The sequence below is a fragment of the Peromyscus maniculatus genome, chromosome 12 (assembly GCF_049852395.1).
Source record: "Peromyscus maniculatus bairdii isolate BWxNUB_F1_BW_parent chromosome 12, HU_Pman_BW_mat_3.1, whole genome shotgun sequence".
Lineage (NCBI taxonomy): Eukaryota > Metazoa > Chordata > Mammalia > Rodentia > Cricetidae > Peromyscus > Peromyscus maniculatus.
The window spans coordinates 859,876-880,913 of record NC_134863.1 but is presented as its reverse complement, the minus strand read 5'-3'; the positions used below and the strand labels follow the sequence as shown (position 1 = coordinate 880,913).

Genomic DNA, 21,038 nt, shown 5'->3' with positions numbered 1-21,038 from the left:
CCATTCTGTTGATTATGCTTGTATCTGTAGTTCCTATTCATTTACTCAGATATTCCATTTCCAGCATCCCTCTGGTTTGTGTTTTCTTTTTTGTTTCTATTTCAGTTTTTCAAGTTTTGAACTGTTTCCTTTACCTGCTTGATTGCTTTTTCTTGGTTTTCTTGACTTTTTTTAAGGGATTTTTTTTCTAATTTTTTGTTTGTCTTTCCCTCAATTTCTTTAAGGGAATTTTTCATTTCCTCTTTAAGGGCCTCTATCATCTTCATAAAATGATTTTTAAGGTTGTTTTCCTCATTAAGAAGTTCAGTTCTTGCTGTAACAGAACCATTAGGTTATGGTGGTGCCACATTGCTCTTTATGTTGTTGAATGTATTCTTGCACTAGCATCTATTCATCTCTTCCTCCAATTGGTACAAATGGTATCTGTGTCTTGGAGCCACTCTTGGTCCAATTGGTACTGGCAGTGTTTGTATCTCAGGAAGCTCCTGGGGTCTCAGGTGGGTGGGTGGGTTTGGATGACAGACTGTGGCTTGTAGATTACAGGATCCAATGGGGGATTGTGATGGAAAAATCCTGCCCTCAGTATTCTTGCTTGCTGGCCTGCAACTGGTGCTGCAATTCGTTGGGGAGTATGAGTGTACAGGTTGTGCCCCTGGACCCAAGGCCTAGAGGCTGGCGTGATTGGTTAGGAAAACAATGACTCACCTGTTGGTCCAATAGGAGCTGGAAGAGTCTGTATCTCAGGGGGCAGCTGTGATTTTGGTGGATGGGTGGGTTTGGGGGACAGAGTGTGTCTTGTAGCTTACAGGGTCCAATGAGGGGTAGTGGTAGTCAAGCCTGCCTGCAGGAGTCTTGCCTACTGGCCTGCAACTGGGGCTGCAGCAGGTGTGGATATCTTTTCTTTTAATTTCTTTAGTTAATATAGAAAAATAAAAAAAGGACTTTCACCTACCAGTCTAATTTCCCCCTCATTTCTGTGAATGATAGACTTAACACTCATTGTTATTAACTGATTAACTCATAGAAGGGATATGAAATAGACAGTTGGGACATCTAATCAAACTCTAGGTGAATTTGCTTATGATATTTAACTCTACTGCACTGGACCTACTGGTCTTTTTGAAAGTATCTACCAGTGTCCACAGCAATCATCCCTTTGTCTGAATCTCAAGTAAAGGTTAAATTAATTCTCATAATCTGGTATTTCTATGTTTTGTGTCCAGTCCCAGATGAGAATGTTGGCAAAAGTGACCATGGACAACAGGTGGCAATTCTATTCATGAGTTGAATAAGTTAAAATCTGATTCTAATCTCCACTTTCAGTTCTTCTTCTGCTTATATGTACTCTGAAACACTACTATTTAGTTTTTCTGAGTAAATGCATTTGCTTCTGCTTAAAAAATGATTGCACTGCTTAATAGGTAAAGTTTGTGGTGAAATATATAAAAGTTAAGCAGTTAAGGGCACAAGGTGAGGAAACAGCAAGCTGTAGCATTGGAGTTGATATTTGAAGAAACACTTCTGACTTTATAAGTTGGGCTTGGAAATAGTTGTATCTGTTATGTATGGAATAGTATTTTTATAAGGTATTCTTATATTGAATAGATGATGAAGAGTTATCCATGTACTTCAGTGGTCTGTAAATCTGAGGGTCATCTTTATGACTTTAGAGGTTCTGTATTTCATTGTATGGCTATGCTACACATACATATTCATCTATGAGGCAAATTTCTCCAATCATTCCTGTGTTAGATGACTTTATAGCAATCAAGGACAAGGAATAGATGAGAGAGTCATGAAGGAAAGATGAATACTTCTTTCTCATAGAAAAAAATATTATTTTCAGCAGAGAATAAGGGAATTTTAAACCTATTTTTTTAGTATTGTTGTATAAAAATTTATCATCATATTCCATTTTAAGAATGAAAGTGCTTAGTTTTAATATCATTGAGTATGGAATTCTGTCATGTGTTAGCTACAGGTTCCTGTACCTACCTGCACCTACCCTCATTGTTACTGTCTGTCCTCCCTGCCTCACAGAGTTGATAAGACAGGGGACATCTTTATCTTAGGCACCCTGTAAGGTGTATGCAGTTTAAACTGTGGTCAGTGGGATAATTTCCCCTGACTATTCTTTCTACTGATAAAACAAGACCAGAACAGTCTGGATTAAGACATGATTGCATTCAATGGTTGTTTTAAAAGGTAGTGTCAAGTGGCTTAGTGGTGAAATGCCTGTTTCACATGTGTATGGCTGTAGGTTCTGCCCCTAGCATTGCAAAAGACAACAAAAAGAAAGAAACAAACCATGACTACTTCAAGCAGCCAACAAAAATTAGTGCAGGACATCTAAACATGTAGGCACCCTCTTACCAAAGTCTTAAAAGTTTTAGGCTTAATACACAGACATAGATGGGGTGAGTGGAGTTGGAAGGAACATGCTTTTGAAATGAAGTCAGGCTGTAGACTATCGTGGAAATTACCCAAGCTGTTTCATTTGCCATGGGCATAAGCAGCTAAGGGAGCTAGGACTCTCACAGAAATATATTCCTCTTTGGTCCAGCAGCACACACTGGCAATGGACTGGTCTGGATTTACAGAAATTTTCCTATATTATAAAAATCCAAGAGTTGCATTTTAGAATAATTTTTCTTCTAATTTTCTTTTATTTTCTTGTTTTGCCACAAGGAAGCAATAACAAAAAAGACCCTTTCATATCTCCTTTAAGAAGCAGAATCTGAGAGGGATTTGTCTAAATAAGTTAGTAAAGAAAAATTTGTAGCTGATCAGGGTTCATCCTACCTGTACAGTGCTCCATTATTGCAAAAGCACATGGATCTTTCTTTATAAATTTAAGAAAATGAGGTCATAACTAGATGTGGTGGTACATGCCTTTGTTCCCTGCATTCAAGGAGCGAAGGCAGGCAGATCTCTATGAGTTCAAGGCTAGCCTAGTTAGACTTAGAAAGTTCCAGGCCAGTGGAGAAAAACAAAGTGAGATCCTGTTACAACAACAAAAAAAACCAAAAAGGAAAACAAAAGAATCCCAAACAACAACAACAACAAAAAAAACCATAAAAGTATACAAACAAAAAACAAGAAAGAAAGTGGCTTTACTTTCCTAACAGGCAAAAAGAAGCCAGGATTGCTTGATTTGCAAAAGAGCCATCACAGTTAGAGGGTTTTGGGTGCCCTCTTTCATTATAAAAACTCTTTCCTTAGAGAGAGAAGTTGACAAATGGTGGGCCTTCCACAGATATTTTCAGTCATGACTATTTTTTAAAGGAGCTGATAAATAATTCAGAATCTCAAAACCATGTGAGAAGGCTCCTTCTTTGTTCATTCAAGAATCTTGATTAATAATTCCTCCACTGCATAGCTGATGAAGTCATAGACTTGTAAGGAGTCTGTGGGCAATGAACAATGAGAGAGAAAGTCTTCTAAGTGTGAAAACCCAATCCACAATACATATTTAGCAATCACAGCTGTCACTTGCTCTTTGCCTCCACCTCCTCTTGATGTGAGTCCATAAATCCCAGAGTGTGGTCCACATACCCACTATGTCAGACTCACTTGGTAGCTGATTGGAACAGCTTTCTATAAGCCCTCTCATCAGACAATCTGTTGGGTAAACAACAGAGGCTCCTCACCAAGCTGGCAGATTTGGATGCCTGAAAAAGCCTAATTGCCATCAAAGCACATGGTGAGATGCAAAAGAATGTCTTAACCCACTAATATGAATAACTTCTATTTATGTTTGAGCACAGCAAGATGAGGGCACAGTTTGGTGGGCAAGCAAGTCCTAAGCAGTTCACTTCCTACGCTAAAGCCAGTCATTGACCTTCTGTGATATCCTCTTACCACACATAGAGGATGGTATTCACTGATGACAAATGAGACTTAGGAACTGAACTGGATGGACATCTGCCATAAAAGGAAGCTGACATTAGCTAATTATCTGTATGCTAGGAAATAAATGATGCATTTCTGTGTGACACTGCTTCCCAAGAAGGCAAGCTATTTCTTAGCTTCTTGCTGATCAGCTATAGTCATTGAAATCAAACCTTCACTTTGTTTAGGTTTTGTAGCCTTAGGGTATGACATTTTTATTTTGTTTGCAAAGCATGGTTTTAAAAATCAGAACATTCGACCCCCGGACTTTCCTTCTGGACAAGATGTGAGTGTCTGGGCTCGGCCTAGATCCCATCCCTGGGCACCAGCCACTCCGGGGAAGACATGCCCAACTTGGCCCCAGGTTCTGGCCACTGGGGAGGTTCCCTTCTAGCCCTACCAGGAAGGCTCCCCTTCTCCAAGACCCCCAGCAGACCCTACAATCTCCATGCCCTGACCCCATGCCCATCGGCCTGAGACCCCAGCAACTTCCTGAGACTTAGAGACTGGCCCCCAGCTCCCATCCAGCCCTGGGGACTTCCCTTCTGGACAAGAGGTGAGTGTCTGGACTCAGCCTAGATCCCGTCCCTGGACACCAGCCATTCCAAGGAAGACCTGTCCAACTTGGTCCCAGGTTCTAGCCACCGGGCAGGTTCCCTTCTAGCCCTACCAGGAAGGCGCCCCTTCTCCAAGACCCCTGGGAGACCCTGCAATCTCCACACCCTGCCCCCACACCCATCTGCCCAAGAACCCAGCCACTTCCTGAGACTTAGAGACTGGCCCCCAGCTCCCATCCTACCACGAACTTCCCTTCTGGACAAGAGCTCCCATCCTGCCCTGGACTTCCTGTCTGGACAAGAGCTCCCATCCTGTGACGGAGTTCCCATTTGGAAAAGAGAGCTCCCATCTGGACAAGAGAGACTTCCTGAATCTGTCAGCTCTGTCTGGACCAAGTGTGCTGATAAGGCCAAGAATGAACCACAAGGAGATGGGCAGATGTCAAGGCAGAAGTACATACAACAAAATGAAGTTCAATACAGCATCACCAGAACCTAGACCTCCTCCAACATCTAGACCTGAACATCAAAAATTGGAACAAGCAGAAGAAAATAGCCTTATGAATAACATCTTGAAGAAGGTAGAGGCTTATATAGAGGAACAGACAAAAAAATTGGGAAGAACACTTTAAAAAAACTAGAGGAAAGGACAAACAAATTAGAAGAAAACAATAAAGTCCTGGATGAAAACAATAAAGCACTGAAAGAAAATCATGAAAAAGCAATAAGACAAATGAAGGAATATACTCACTCATAGGAGGATACTAGATGTGGAACAAGGATGACTGGACTGCTACTCATATCACCAGTGAGGCTACCTGGAAAATAGGACCCCAAGAAAGACACGGGGATCACCCAATGACGGAGAAATGGAAGGGATCTGCATGAACAGCCTGGATATGAGTGGGATAAATGAAGGGCGAGGGTCGAGGGAAAGAGAGCGAGAGATCCTAGCTGGATCAAGAACAGAGAGGGAGAACAAGGAATGGGAGACCATGGTAAATGAAGACCACATGAGAAAAGGAAGAAACAAAGTGCTAAAGAGGCCCACAGAAATCCACAAAGATACCCCCACAAAAGACTGCTGGCAATGGTCGAGAGACAGTCCAGACTGACCTACTCTGGTGATGGGATGGCCAAACACCCTGATAGTTGTGCCAGAAACCCCATCCAAGGACTGAGGAATCTGGATGCAGACATCCACGGCTGGGCCCCTGGTGGAGCACTGGGAATCTACTTAGTGAGAAAGAGAAGGGTTTATGAGTGAGAATTGTTGAAGCCAAGTTTAGATAAAGCACAGGGACAAATAACCAAATGAATGGAAGCACATGAACTATGAACCAAAGGCTGAGGGGCCCCCAACTGGATCAGGCCCTCTGAATGGGTGAGACAGTCGATTGGCTTGATCTGTTGGGGAGGCATCTGGGCGGTGGTGCCAGGTCCTGGGCTTGTTGTATGAGTTGGCTGTTTGAATCCTGGGACTTATGCAGGGACGCTTGGCTCGGTCTGGGAGGGGGGGACTGGACCTGCCTGGACTGAGTCTATCAGGTCGATCCCGGTCCTCGGGGGAGACCTTGATCTGGAGGAGGTGGGAATGGGGGGTGGGGCTGGGGGAGGGGGAGGGGGGGAGAGCAGGGGAATCTGTGGATATTATGTGGAACTGAATGGTGTAAAATAAATAAATAAATAAATAAATAAATAAATAAATAAATAAATAAATAAATAATATTTTAAATTACATAAAAAACCCTGGAAAATCTAAAAGAAATAGATAATTTTCAGGATAGGTACAACATACCTAAGTTAAATCAAGACCAGATAATCTATTTAAATAGGCCAATAACCCCTAAGGAAATAGAAACAGTCATTAAAAGTCTCTCAACCAAAAAAAGCCCAGGACCAGATGGTTTCAGTGCAGAATTCTACCAGATCTTCAAAGAAGAGTTATGACCAATACTCTCTAAATTGTTCCACAATAGTAACAGAAGGAACATTATCAAACTCCTTCTCTGAGGCTGCAATTACCCTGACTCCTAAACCAAACAAGGATACAACAAAGAAAGAGAACTACAGATGGATCCCCCTCATGAACATTGATTCAAAAATACTCAATAAAATATGGGCAAACAGACTCCAAGAACACATCAAAACAATTATCCACCATGATCAAGTAGGCTTCATCCCAGGGATGCAAGGGTGGATCAACATATGAAAGTCTGTCAATGTAATACACCATATAAACAAACTCAAAAAAAAAAAAAACCACCACATGATCATCTCACTAGATGCAGAAAAGGCATTTGACAAAATCCAACACCCCTTCATAATAAAGGTCTTGGAGCGATCAGGAATACAGGGACCATACCTAAACATAATAAAGGCAATTTACAGCAAGCCAACAGCCAACATCAAATTAAATGGAGAGAAATTCAAATCAATTCTACTAAAATCAGGAATGAGGCAAGGCTGTCTGCTCTCCCCATACTTATTCAATATAGTACTTGAAGTTCTAGCCAGAGCAATAAGACAGCATAAGGAGATTAAGGGGATATAAATTGGAAAGGAAGAAATCAAGCTTTCCCTATTTGCAGATGACATGATAATATACTTGAGTGACCCCAAAGATTCAACCAAGGAACTGATACAGCTTATAAACACCTTCAGCAACATAGCAGGATACAAGATCAACTCAAAAAATCAATAGCCCTCCTATATACAATTGACAAAGAGGCCGAGAAGGAAATCAGAGATACATCAACTTTTACAATAGCCACAAATGACATAAAATACCTGGGGGTAACACTAACCAAGCAAGTGAAGGACCTATATGACAAGAACTTTAAGTCCCTGAAAAAAGAAATTGAAGAAGATATCAGAAAATGGAAAGATCTCCCATGCTCATGGATGGGCACGACTAACATATTAAAAATGGCAATTTTATCAAACACAATCTACAGATTCAATGCAATCTCCATCAAAATGCCAACACAAATCTTCACAGACATGGAAAGAATATTACTTAACTTCATATGAAAAAACAAAAAACTCAGGATAGCCAAAAGGATCCTGTAAAATAAAACAACCTCTGGAGGCATCATGAAACCTGACTTCAAGCTCTGCTATAGAGCTACATTAATAAAAACAGCTTGGTACTGGCATAAAAACCAACACGTGGACCAATGGAATTGAATTAAAGACCCTGACATTAATCTTCACACCTATGAACATATAATTTTTGACAAAGAAGCCAAAAGTGTACAATGGAAAAATGAAAGCATCTTCAACATATGGTGCTGGCATAACTGGATATCAACATGTAGAAGGCTGCAAATAAATCCATATCTATCACCTTGCACAAAACTTAAGTCCAAGTGGATCAAAGACCTCAACATAAATCCAGCTACTCTGAACCTGCTAGAAGACAAAGTAGGAAGTAGTCTTGAACACATTGGCATAGGATATCACCTCCTAAATATAACACTAGTAGCACAGACACTGAGAGAAACAATCAATCTATGGGATCTCTTGAAACTGAGAAGCTTTTATAGAGCAAAGGATATGGTCAACAAGGCAAAGTGACAGCCTAGAGAATGGGAAAAGGTCTTTACCAACCCCACATCTGACAGATGATTGATATCTATAATATATAAGGAACTCAAGAAATTAGACATCAAAATGCCCAACAGTCCAATTAAGAAATGGGCTATAGAACTAAACAGAGAATTCTCAACAGAGGAAACTCTAATGGCTGAAACACATTTAAGGAATTGCTCAACATCCCTAATTACCAGGGAAATGCAAATCAAAAGAACTCTGAGATACCACCTTACACCTGTTAGAATGGCTAAGATCAAAAACACTGAAGACACCTTATGCTGGAGAGGATGTGGAACTAGGGGAACTCTCCTCCACTGCTGGTAGGAATGCAAGCTTGTACAAACACTTTGGAAATCAATATGGCACTTTCTTAGAAAATTGGGAATCAATCTCCACCAAGATCCAGCTATACCACTCTTGGGCATATACCCAAGGAATGCTCAATCATACCACAAGGGCACTTGCTCAGCTATGTTCATATCAGCATTGTTTGTAATAGCCAAAACCTGGAAACAACCTAGATGCCCTTCAACTGAAAAATGGATAAATAAAATGTGGTACATATACACAATGGAATACTACTCAGCAGAGAAAAACAATGACATCATGAGGTTTGCAGGCAAATGGATGGATCTAGAAAAAATCATCCTGAGTGAGGTAACCCAAACTCAAAAAGACAAACATGGTATGTACTCACTCATAGGAGGATTCTAGATGTGGAACAAGGATGACTGGACTGCTACTCACATCACCAGTGAGGCTACCTGGAAAACAGGACCCCAAGAAAGACACAGGGATTTCCCAATGAGGGAGAAATGGATGAGATCTACATGAACAGCCTGGACATTAGTGGGGCTAATGAAGTGCGAGTGTCGAGGAAAAGAGACCCTGTGGGAGTGGGACATCCCAGCCGGATCAAGAACAGAGTGGGAGAACAAGGAATATGAGACCATGATAAATGAAGACCACATGAAAATAGGAAGAAGCAAAGTGCTAGAGAGGCCCACAGAAATCCACAAAGATATCCCCACAATAGACTGTTGGCAATGGTCGAGAGACAGACAGAACTGACCTACTCTGATGATGGGATGGCCAAACACCCTAATTGTCATGCTAGAAATCCCATCCAATGACTGAGGGATCTGGATGCAGAGATCCATGGCTAGGCCCCGGGTGGAGCTCTGGGAGTCCAATTAGCGAGAAAGAGGAGGGTTTATATGAGCGAGAATTGTTGAGACCAAGGTTGGATAAAGCACAGGGACAAATAGCCAAACGAATGGAAACACTTGAACTATGAACCAAAGGCTGAGGGGCCCCCAACTGGATCAGGCCCTCTGAATGGGTGAGACAGTAGATTGGCTTGATCTGTTTGGGAGGCATCCAGACAGTGGGACTGGGTCCTGTGCTCATTGCATAAGTTGACTATTTGAAACCTGGGGCTTATGCAGGTTGGCTCAGCCTGAGAGGAGGGGACTGGACCTGCCTGGACTGAGTCTATCAGTCCTTGGGGGAGGCTTTGCCCTGGAGGAGGTGGGAATGGGGAGTGGACTGGGGGGAAGGGGAAGGGAGCTGGAGGGGGGAGAACAAGGGAATCCGTGGCTGATATGTAGAACTGAATTGAATTGTAAAATAAAATAAAATAAAAATAAATAAAAAATAAAATCAGAACATTCTATACAAAATTTGAGAACACACTGCATTCATTGCAATACTAATAGTATGAATTCTTTCCAACATTAAATCTTCCTGTAGCATAAGCAACAGGTAACTCCTTCATATATATGCATACATATACAATGTATCTGACAGAAACAAAATGAGGAAGGATTTGTTTTGCCTCAGTTTCAGGAGATTTCAGTTTACCATGATGGGTAAGGAATGGTTGTGGTAGCAGCCCAGTGTGTTCCAGTAAGAACATGAGCAGTCAGGTTGGGCACCCTATGACTGCTGGCTAGGAAGCAGAGTGCCAGCTGGAACTGGAAGCATAAATAACCTTCATAGGGCTTCCTTCAGTGACCTAAATCTATTAACTAGGCCTCACTTCTCAAAGGTTCTAAGAAATACCACCAGCTAGTGGTTTAAATACATCATCCTGTGTGGGAAAGTTTAGCCTTAAACCCTCTCTCTCTCTCTCTCTCTCTCTCTCTCTCTCTCTCTCTCTCTCTCTCTCTCTCTCTCTCACACACACACACACACACACACACACACACACACACACACACCACATATCACACATTACCAAGAGTATGCTGGTTAGTGTTATGTCAACTTGACACAATCCAGCATCATTAGAGAAGAGGGAATCTCAATTGAGACAATCTCTACATAAGACTTGGCTGTGGGGAACACTGTAGGGCATTTTCATAATTAGTGATTGATGTGGGAGTGCCCAGCCCATGGTTGGTTGTGCCACCCCTGGAGCGGTAGTCCTGTGATGTGTAAGAGAGAAGACTGAGCAAGCCAGGAGGAGAAAGGCAGTAAGCAGCACTCCTTTATAGCCTCTGCATCAGATCCTACTTCCAGGCTCCTGTTCTGCTTGAGTTTCTGCCATGACTTCCTTCAGTGATGGATGTTAGCTGGTGTAGAAAGTTTGAGATGTTGGGTGTGAAGTAGCCTGACCTGCATGCATTGACAAAGGTTTTTGGGAGTTCCTCTGCTCTTCTTCATGTCAGTTATATGTGGTCCCAAAGATTTATCTGGAAGGGTAAAATAAACCCTTTCCTCCTGAAGTTCCTTTTGGGTATAGTATTTTATTATAGAAATAGAAACCCTGACTAAGACAGAGTAATACACTGGGTGGTGGTGGCACGTGCCTTTAATCCTAGCACTAGGGAAACAGAGCCAGGCATATCTCAGTGAGTTTGAAGCCAGCCTGGTGGTCTACAGAGCCAGATCCAGGATAGGCACCAAAACTATACAGAGAAACCCTGTCTTGAAAAACAAAACAAAACAAACAAACAAACAAACAAAAAGACAGATTAATGCTTGTTACAAACTCTTACTAATTTTTGCTAGGGAATGCCTATTTGCAATTTCTTGTACTAACTAATAAAGGAGTAAAATAAGATTAAGTAAATAATAGTATACCAAGATATGGAGAAAAATACACCAGATACTACCCACTTGGTAACATGACAAACATTAAAAAAAGATAATAGAGATCAATCAAGAGAACCATGAAACTTACTCAGGAGAGATGTCCACAGACTCTCCTAGAAAAAGTCCAGAGGATACTTTTTTTGAGACCATAACTGGAAACCTCCAAATGGTGTGTGAGGTACCTTCATCCCAAGTTTTGGTACAGAAATTTGTCTGGGACCAGCAGTAGAAGGCCTGAGATGGTGCGTGTGAGGGAGCCTGACCAGTGCACGTACTGACAAGCAGACCAGAGCCTCTCTGCTCATGGTTCATGGCATAGTTACATGTGGTTCCTAAGCTTTCATGAGAGAATCCACTTAGAGGCCTCATGCTGAGTACTAAGCCAACCAGCTTTCCCAGTTGTTAGTAAACTAGTAGGAACTGGTATGACATCCCTCCACCCTCCCACCCCACCCCCGTTAAATCATCTAAGGCTTGGCAGGACTCCAGTACAAGAGAAATTAGAGTAAACTCAGAACCAAAAGTCAGTCTTTTCAATCTGCTGCAGGGTCCCTCAGAATCCACAGGGGCCTCCTTCCAAGACCCTCTAGTGCCAAATCCAGAGATGTTCAAGGCTCTCAAAAAATAGTGTTCGCACACAGGCCACTAACTCTTGTGTATAGTGTAAATTTTTTCTCAATCACTTACAATGTCTAATATAATAGAAACAATGTAAAAAACTTTTACTTTATTATTTAGGAAACAATTATTAAAATATTTCTATATTCAATATTGAGGTAGTTTTTCACAAAAACAATTTTGGTATGGTTGAATCCCTGGTTTCCTCAACAGAAGAGTGATAAATCAGGAATTGTGGTGTTGCCGGTTATTAGGGAAGCAGAGAAGGCAGGAAAAGAAGAGAGTTGGCATTGGTGGAAATCTATTCATTCTTGCCTCCCTCCTCCCACTTAGGCACACATGGAGCAAAGGCACTTTCTAGATTCCACTTGTGTTCTGCCATTCTCCCAGTGGCCATTTTGACTACAACTATACAACTACAACTATAGTTGCCCAAGAAGCCAGGGCCTGGACCTGGGCTTGAAGGTCGGTTCCCTCCTGGGTGCAGATATGATCAGATATGATCTGTCCTCTGCAGGGGGGGCGTCATCTGGGGTAGAAATGCAGACTCTCAGGCCCTCAGAGTCAGTTGGCAGGAGATTAGCAACCCATGGAGGATAGGGCACGCTGAAATCCCTGAAGCACTGGCCCTGAGCAGACAGGACCACAGACTGCACAGTTTAGCAATCCAGGTACAGAAAGAGGTAAGCACCTTTTGTGCTGGCCTTTCTGCTAATTCTTTGGGGGAAATATTTTAACACAATACAAGAATTCCTATACCTCGTTACATCTGTATGTCTATATGGAGTGAAGTCGGAACTTAGGAGAAATAGAACTGCATTAATTGCCTTTGGCAAGAGAAGTTGTCACTGTTTTATTCAGCTGGAACTTCCCTTTTCATTTCTTAGCATTGACTGAATGTTTCAGTAAGTCTGCTGCTGCTCCATACCTGAAAGGCACTTGACTCAAGTCCCAAGAATGAACCAGGAGACAGAATCACATCCTCTCCAACATCCCAGCTGCTGAAGCAAACAAGTACCAGACCTTTATCTTTATGTTGTCAAGGAAAACTACTTAGGGACAATTTAAAGGACTTCCTAACTATTTCCATAGTTTCTTGTTTCACAAGAATAAGCTGAATGGATTCAACTGTTACAACAAATGAAGCTTAATGAAATGAATTGTTTCACAATGATCAAATATCCCTGCTTTCCCTCAGAGCAGCTCTCCTGCCCCTGCTATAAATACCCACCCTGTTCCCTTTGGAGTCAGAGGACATGGATATGCTGCCATTTCCTCTGCTAATCTCTCATTGTTCAGGAGTCTGGCCTGGTGCCACAAAGGAAAAGCTGCCATACTTGCTGATCTGTACATGTGCTTTCCTCACAGGAATGATTGCTTCCTGGAGGGTTAAGGACCTGGGCCCACTACTCACTAGCCATTCCCTCCTGTACTGCTAGATCTTGCACATTTACTGCTAAGAATAGGATTTCAAAGTATCCCTCATGCAGCTATCTTAGTTAGATAAAGGAGATGTTGCAGTCCCAATGTCCTCTATGACAGAAAATAATCTGATTTGAAAATTAGTTCTTCCCTAGATGTCAGAATACTGAATCTCAAATTAATTTTGTTAAAATGTTTCTTAGATATAAATAGGGGCAACTTCCATGATGTAGCTGTTATCCAGGAAAGCCTTATATTTTTCAAAATTCTGATTGTCTCATTACACCAAAGTATCCACATTTTAGTGGGGTAAGAAATGGCTGTTTAGCTTGGAAGACTTTTTATTTGAAAAGATAAAAGCAGGATGAGAAGTGTGGGTGTGGGAGGGAGCAGCAATGGCCTTCAGAAGATGAAGTGTTAATATACAGAGGATGGAGAGCAGCTGCATTTCATCTCCACAGAGAATAAGCCAGAGGAAATGGGCTCCCATTCAGAGTCAGCCTGAGTAGCTGTAGGGTTAGCAAGGAGGGCCCAGGCTGGAGCAGGAGGAGCCAACAGGATGTCTACAACATGAGATAGACTTCTGAAGAGTGCAGATATCTGTAGTATAGTTCCTGAATTGTGATATCTTCTAAGTATAGCATTAACAAGTGCAACAAACATTATTGTTGTCTTTCTTGCCAAGCTTGTAACCAAGACCCATGATGTATAAATTTCACAATGTTAAGTATAGGTGAGCAAGTTTCCATATTTTCATGGTGTGGAAAACATGGAAACTTAGAGGGAAAAAGTCTAGGTACAGTTTTTTGTTCTGCAGCTTGTCTCCTTTGCTACCTTGGTCCCATTTTCAGCCTGCATTTTGTACCTATATTGGTGAAATAGCAATAACTTCTGTTATTATCATGGCAAATCATATGTACAATTGTATGTTCTACACGGCATCAGTATGTACTACACACATATTAATACACATACAGTAAGCATTAAATAACAGCAGTAGGGATTTTCAGTTCTTTTTCTGCAGTACTGAGACTCTGTTCCTATTTTGTGCCTTAGGAAATTAGGGCACAGTGTGATCCCAAACTTGCATAAGGATATAGAGTGAATGGGGGCAGGAATTTTCTTGAAAATTATCATAACTGCAGTAATGAGGAGATATATTGACTTTCTTTCGAGTCTGTAAGCTTTTCTATCAATTCTGTTGCTTTTTCAATCAATTCATTTAATATTTATTAAAATGCTGTGCTAGTGCTATGCTGAGCACTGGGAACTTCCACACTGACAATGGCCCATATAGTAAAAAAGGGAAAATAACCACCAAAGCTTGTGACTCAGTAAATGTCATGGCATGAATGGAATAACATTTCCAAAGCTTTGTGGATGCAGAAGGGCAGATATACATCAAAGCCATAGGTACAAATTCAGGCATATTTAAAGATTGTCCTAATATCCACTGTACCTTCTGACCCATGATTTTTTTTAAAACTGTAATATTTAAATTAAAAATGAAATTAGAATAGTGGGAATACATTGAAAAATGTATTATTATTTCATTGAGGAATTAAAGTAATAAACAGATGTTTCCATTTGGAAAGGTAGTTGCTTAAATTTTGACACCAAGAAACTTTGCCTGCAGCTCTAACCAGTGAGAGAGGGAAATGGGAGTAATTGTGGCTCCTGAGGTAGCCACCAAAACTTTCACAAAGACTGGACTCAGCTTTTCCCTTTACAAGACAGTCCTCATGTTAGCTGTGCTGGAGACTCTCCAATTACTACTGCAATATTTCTTTTCCAGATATACATTATTCAGTTGGCTTTTAAAAACAACTTTATAATGCTCTAGCAAAATGATAGTCCATTGCTTTCACACCTATAAACTATTATGCCAGATAATTTTGACTCTGAGAACTACGGCCTGAGATATCCAAACAATTTAAAAGTACAATATTCAAACTGGCATTTTTTCATCAAATACAAAATTGCTGTATATATGAGCTAAAATGTAAATGTAAAATACCCAGTAGGGAAAGCACTGGCCAAGCATTTAGTGTTGGTTCTTTTGGGATAATAATACCAGCTTTTGCTTATATCATAAAAGCATCAAAAGAAAAAGATGATTTTACAACTTCTGATCATACTAGAGAGAAATGGTCAGTTAATAGCAAGGAGACCTACTTAGCAACAGCCTTCAACTTTGGGTTCACATATGCTCTGGTACCTAGTGTGTTTCATCATAGTTAGAAAACTAACATATCCATTTAGATAACATGATTTTGAATATGGAATATATGATTAGATAATATTTTATGAAATATATCCTGGGCTTGGGTGGAAGATTGCTCAGCTTGATCATACCATACAGTGTTTTAGTTTAACCCTAAGGCCACCATATTTATTACCTACATCACTACCAATGGGCTTTTGTTTACATGGTTTAATTTTTCCAATGTGTATTACTTATGATAACTCTATTTTCTATCATGTGGACTTTATGTTTCTCTCTCTTATCTCATTAAATAATATTTCCTTTAAAATTTTTAAACTATGTCAGTGGCATATGAAAAGACAAAAATGATTAAATTTGTTTTCATAAAGTCAGTAAAACTAACAGAATATTTTGAAAAGTGTTTTTGACTATTAACACGAGCATTTATTGCCCTAGAAACTTGCCAACAAGCTACCTCATGTTACTTTCTTTTCTGAATGTAATAGTACTTTAAGAGTTATTTTAAAAAGGCAGTTTACTATAATCTAACATAATAAATTGATACTTTATATGTATAAAAATACCATTTATGTTTTCTCTCTTAACACAAAAATAAATTTTACTATAGTATTTGATATTAAAACAAATGAGGTTTTTGAAAGTAGTATATGAGCAATAAATTTTAAAGCAAAAATGTTTATTGTAAAAAAAAGACCTTGAAAGTTACTTTTTAAAAAAGGAACATTGATTTCACAAGTATTCAGGTTGTATATAGGCACAGTTATAGACCACACCTCACTTTCACACAGAGTTCATTCAGTCATATAAAAATAAACACAAATTTACATCAACTACACAATTCATTAAAACAGGCACTTGGAGGGGCATTGTATTATTGCATCCATCATATGCATTTTCAAAAGTGTAAGTACATTACTGAATGTCTAAGATGCTCTCTTGCATTATAATGTCTTATTCATTACATTGTCTTATAAATCACTAAGATTCTTTTAAAAAGTAAGACATGGCACACGCACCAGGAATGTTTGAAGCTTGTCCTTTCCTCCTCTTCCAAGGCACACATGGCAAAAATGAAACAAAACAAGAATATTTTAATACATTCTCTTGTGTTCTGTTCTTTTTCTCATTTTTTTTTTCTCTTAACAATAGAGTTTAAAGCATTGTAGGTAATCCAGAAAAAGCTTTCATTCACCGATGACAACCAGACATCCGACATGTAAGGAAGTAAACTTGGAGTATTTTATAAGGCACCTGAGATAGCATCTGGCAGACTCTCTTCCTCTTGGAAACACTATTAGAGCTCTATTACGAAGCAATACTGTTCCTTTTAGTTGAAATGGTTTGGCAGCAATGTAAATCTCCACATTCTTTCTTAGTAAGAAAAGATGCAATGTGCTTTTCACTTCATCTTTAAAGAGAATGGTTCTTGTCTTTTAGCCTTTCAATCTAGCTGTCAGTAAATACAACTTTAAATTTCACATAGAAAGGATTAATTTTAAGCATATAGATTCTGTTCTGTAGTTTCGTGTGTGTGTGTGTGTGTGTGTGTGTGTGTGTGTTTGTGTGTGCGCGCGCGCGCGCGCGCGTGCGTGCGCTCATGCGTGTATGTATGAGAGAGACTCTTGTATGTGTCTGTACATTCTGTACATATTATTTGGTAGGTAAGCACAAGAGAAAATGGCTTTGGACTTTCATTTGTCATTGGAGTGATGAAATGTATTCTGTTCGAGTAAACACTGGTTACGCCACTCAGTGTGCCACACAGCAGCCAGACTCCTCATGCTTGTGCAGAAGAGACATTCTGGAGAAGGTTTTGGAGCAGTTTTTGCACTGGTATTTCTTTACATCAGAGTGGGTCTGCAGATGTGCCCTCAGGTTTGACCTGTCTGCAAAAGCTCTGTTGCAATGAGGGCAAGAGAAAGGCTTTTCCCCTGGTTTGGGGGGGTGGGAGGGGAGGGTAAGAAAAAAAAGACAGTCAGTGTTTTTACAGGACACAAAGTTAAATAACATTAATGAACATCAACAGTAGTTTATCAAAAGAATAAGAATTAGTCTAGCCTGATTATATCCCCCCCCATGGTAGGTAGTTATATTCCTGTCAGGCCTTTTAAAGCAAAATTTCCTTTAAAAATACCAGCCAAATAGCTTCAGTTCTGCCAGATATCCAGAAGTAATTCAGAGTTAAATGGCTTTCTCTTGATAAGGGTTTCTGCTTCAACAGGTGCAGGTAGGATGAGAAGCTCCCCACATTCCCAATATTTATCCTCTTTCTGTGTGATGACTAAGGCTCTATAAATGCCATGACTCCCTGCATATGCTTTTGTGCTAAGGATTTAAAAAAATTTCAGCAGCTAGAAAGTGAAATAACAACACAAAACCCAAGAACAACAAATAGAAAAACAAAATAGATCAAATTCATTTCCATTTACTTAACTAGTTAAGAGTTGACAGATTTCACAGTGAAGATATAGCCAAAAACTATGGGAAACCTCTTTGTTTATCAAATCAACAGTAGGATCCAGGCACTTGTATTTGCTGACTGCCAGAGGCAGTTCTGCAGAACACACATCAAGTACCTGGCTCCTGCTTTCTAACTGATCTTTGAGACCAAACCTCTTGCATGTACTTTCCAAAGTCTAAATGCTGTTTACAGTCTCTGGAACAGAAGCTGTTAGCAAGGAATGGAGCATTTGCTGCTCTAACAAGCTTTTGAGCAGCCAGGAAGCAGCTACCAGTGGTTCATCCTATGCAAAGCACCCCCTGTCACTACCTGAAGGCACCCCACAGACAGCCCCAACACACCATTGTTTGAGCAGAGAGGCATTGTTTTCTACATTTTTCTTACCTGTGTGAGTTCTAATGTGTCCTTGGAGCAGCCAGGGTCTGGAGAAAGCCTTGCCACAGATCTTGCAGACACAAGGCAGTGTGTGGGTCCGAATGTGCATCTTAAGGGCACCCAGGCTCACATATTCCTTGTCACAGTATTTGCAGCTGAAAGATTTCCTAGACTGGGCATCACAATGCAGCTGCTTATGTTTGGCCAGCCCAGAGAAAGTAGAATAGGTCTTATTGCATAAATTGCACTGAAACTTCTCAGCTTCAGTGGCATGTGGGTCTGAGAGCTTGGATTGCAGTCTTTCCTCTTCATCACTAATGGGACTTTCTGAACCACTGTGGTCCTTGGATGAAGTATCAGATGGAGGAGGAGGGCTTACTCGCCCCAAGGGTGAGGAGTATCCAGTAAGAGGAGAAAGACCACTGGGTAGAGGGGAGTGGAATGGAGCTGCCGATGTCCACATAGTAATAGGGCTGTATGCTCCTGAGCTGAGGATCTCTGGTTTTGGTATGACAGGCATGGGGTAACTCTCATAGAGATACGGGGAAATGATCACTAGGAAAGAGAAAAGGGGAAAAAGTAAAGAAAATTATGGTAAAATATTTTTTAACATATATGTACACAGTCTGAGACAGCACATAACAACCCATACAAGACTCCATAGTGAAGACAGACTCGCTCACAAGGACACACATAAAGATGAAACATTCCCTTCATCTGGGCTTAACGTCCTTGTGCAAGTTGACAGGTGCCCTTGCTCTTCCTAATGGACATTCTGGACGAGCCTTACTGTCCACATTTAGAAAGAACTAGACACCATTTTAAAACTTTCTATAGAATTCCTTTCCATTTTATGCATGGTCTATTCTACACGTGCCTTGACTGTGGGGGCAATGGCATGCAAGAATCCAGCTGCTTTCCCAAGTTCCTGGCTCCCCAAGGTAACAACAGCTCACCCTCCGGGAAGGGTGCGCTCACCTCGGTGCACTCATTATGCATGTACACCGCCTCTGAGAACCACACTGCAGGACCGGAAAGAGGCTTTCCTTGTAAGTAAAGAGCTCAAAAGTTTTGAATTAAAACTTACTCTAGATAACCCAGAGACTGTAAGAACTGTTTTAGGACAACATTGAAAGGAAAGCACCCCAGTGTGTGCAGAGTAAAGCAGTGGAATCGAGGTTCAGTCGCACACAGATTTGCAGGGAGTATTTTTACCTGTGTGTGTGTCCAGTTCGCTGTAGTTGGGCTTCTTGGAGGCATTGAAATGTTTCTTGACGAGGAAGGAGCGCGGCATGGTGGCGGCGGGCCGGTGCGGGCGGATAACGGTCCAGGCGGCGGTCCTACAGCATCGCAGCGGCTCAGGTGCGGCGGGGGACAGGCGGGCGCCTCTGAAGTCACCCGGCTCTCTGCCCGACTGAGCTCTTCTGGGCTGGGAGGGGATTTCTCCCTGGCTTTTACTAGAAACATCCAATCACAGTCGAGAGGTTCGGATTTCAGCTCCTCCTTCTGGGACAGCTGTGAACAGAGGAAGAATCTGTTGTCAGACTAAAGTATTCTGGTTCAAAATGGGCTGTTTAAGGCGTTTCAGGGGAGGCCCAAAATACCTTAAATGTTTTCAAAAGAGGAAATTTAGGTTCTTGAGCATTGCGGGAAGGCGTTCCCGCGAGCTGACTGTGGACGACTTGGCTTCCAGATGTGGGCCTTGCCGAACGCTGAGTGGGCGGGAAGGAAGGGCCGCCCTCGGGACCTCACAGCCTCTGGTGGCTGGAGAGCCTATATTTGGAAGTAGCACTTGGAGCGGGTTTATTTGCACACGGGCCTATGATGGCTCGGATTTTTAGGAAAAGGGAGGTGTAGGCACCCGGCAACCGCCGAGGCAGGTCTGGCCAGCTCCAGGACCGCATGCCGGGAGGTTAACTTACTGGTCGGCTGCATTAGCCTCTTGAAAGGAATGCCTTGCAGCCTATCCCAGGAACTGGAAGAGTGCAAAGATAAAAGGGAAGGTTTGGGCAGACAATAGGCGAACTCTAGGAGAAGAATGAAAAGTTCTCATGCAGACATGTGAACAAGACTTCCTCCCTTTGTACCACACCGTGTTTTAGTGAAAGAAAAAAGCATTTGAGAATCTTTACAATTTACATTAATTCTTAAATAGTATGTGCTTTTATTTAGTGGTGTTTTCTCTGGTAGGAATCTTCAATACCCAGCCCCACCCAAGCTCCCTGTCACTTTCCTGGTTTGCCTTAAAAGATGAAAAGGGGTTGCTTTGCAAATTACCTGACTGACAGCTTAGGCAGTCCAGTAGGCAGTCAATCACTTGCATTTGCATATAGGAATAGGTCTAAAAACGCTCTGAAGTGACTCATTTTAAAATTGCAGTTTTCACCATACCTGGGTATTTCAATGTTATCCTGCCTCTTCCCAACAAAACTGGAGAAACAAATCCCCCTGAAGACCACTGACTTTTTTTCTAACAGGTGCTGGAAGAAAACAGCGGATAGAGAATACCACCGACGGTGTCGAGACTTGTAAGAGAAAAGTGCATTGTCAGGCGGCATAACTTCTTAATCTGGGGATGAGAAAACAGGAGTGTGTGGGCGGGGGAGGGGGAAACCCATAGACTTCCTGGTTTAATTTCAATGATTCCTCTTTCTCCTTCCAACAGTCACTGGTTTAAATGTCAAACACAGAAAGGAGTTTATATGAATTAAGAAACTGAATCTTCGGGAGACAGGACAACATGAAAATGCATTAACTTTCTCCCCAGGCTACCATAAGTGGGATCAGAGCT

The 21,038-nt window shown here is 41.3% G+C and overlaps 1 protein-coding gene across 1 annotated transcript; it reads right to left on the bottom strand.

Annotated features, from left to right (window-relative positions):
• Nucleotides 1-16,070: 16,070 nt before the first annotated feature.
• Snai2 (snail family transcriptional repressor 2) lies at nt 16,071-19,958 on the bottom strand. The gene is made up of 4 exons (XM_006997036.4): nt 19,852-19,958; nt 19,463-19,762; nt 18,257-18,802; nt 16,071-17,342 (listed from the first exon to the last, which is right to left on the bottom strand). Exons 2-4 carry the CDS (start codon nt 19,539-19,541, stop codon nt 17,161-17,163), a joined length of 807 nt encoding a protein of 268 aa, XP_006997098.1. The 5' UTR covers nt 19,542-19,762; nt 19,852-19,958; the 3' UTR covers nt 16,071-17,160.
• Nucleotides 19,959-21,038: the final 1,080 nt, after the last annotated feature.

Excerpts from the sequence above, each read along its gene's own strand:
- Snai2 (XM_006997036.4), bottom strand. The coding sequence starts at position 19,541 with ATGCCGCGCTCCTTCCTCGTCAAGAAACATTTCAATGCCTCCAAGAAG. Across the intron at positions 18,803-19,462 it reads CGAACTGGACACACACACAG|TGATCATTTCCCCGTATCTC; the intron begins GTAAAAATACTC and ends TCTCTTTCCTAG. Across the intron at positions 17,343-18,256 it reads ACACATTAGAACTCACACAG|GGGAAAAGCCTTTCTCTTGC; the intron begins GTAAGAAAAATG and ends CCCCCAAACCAG.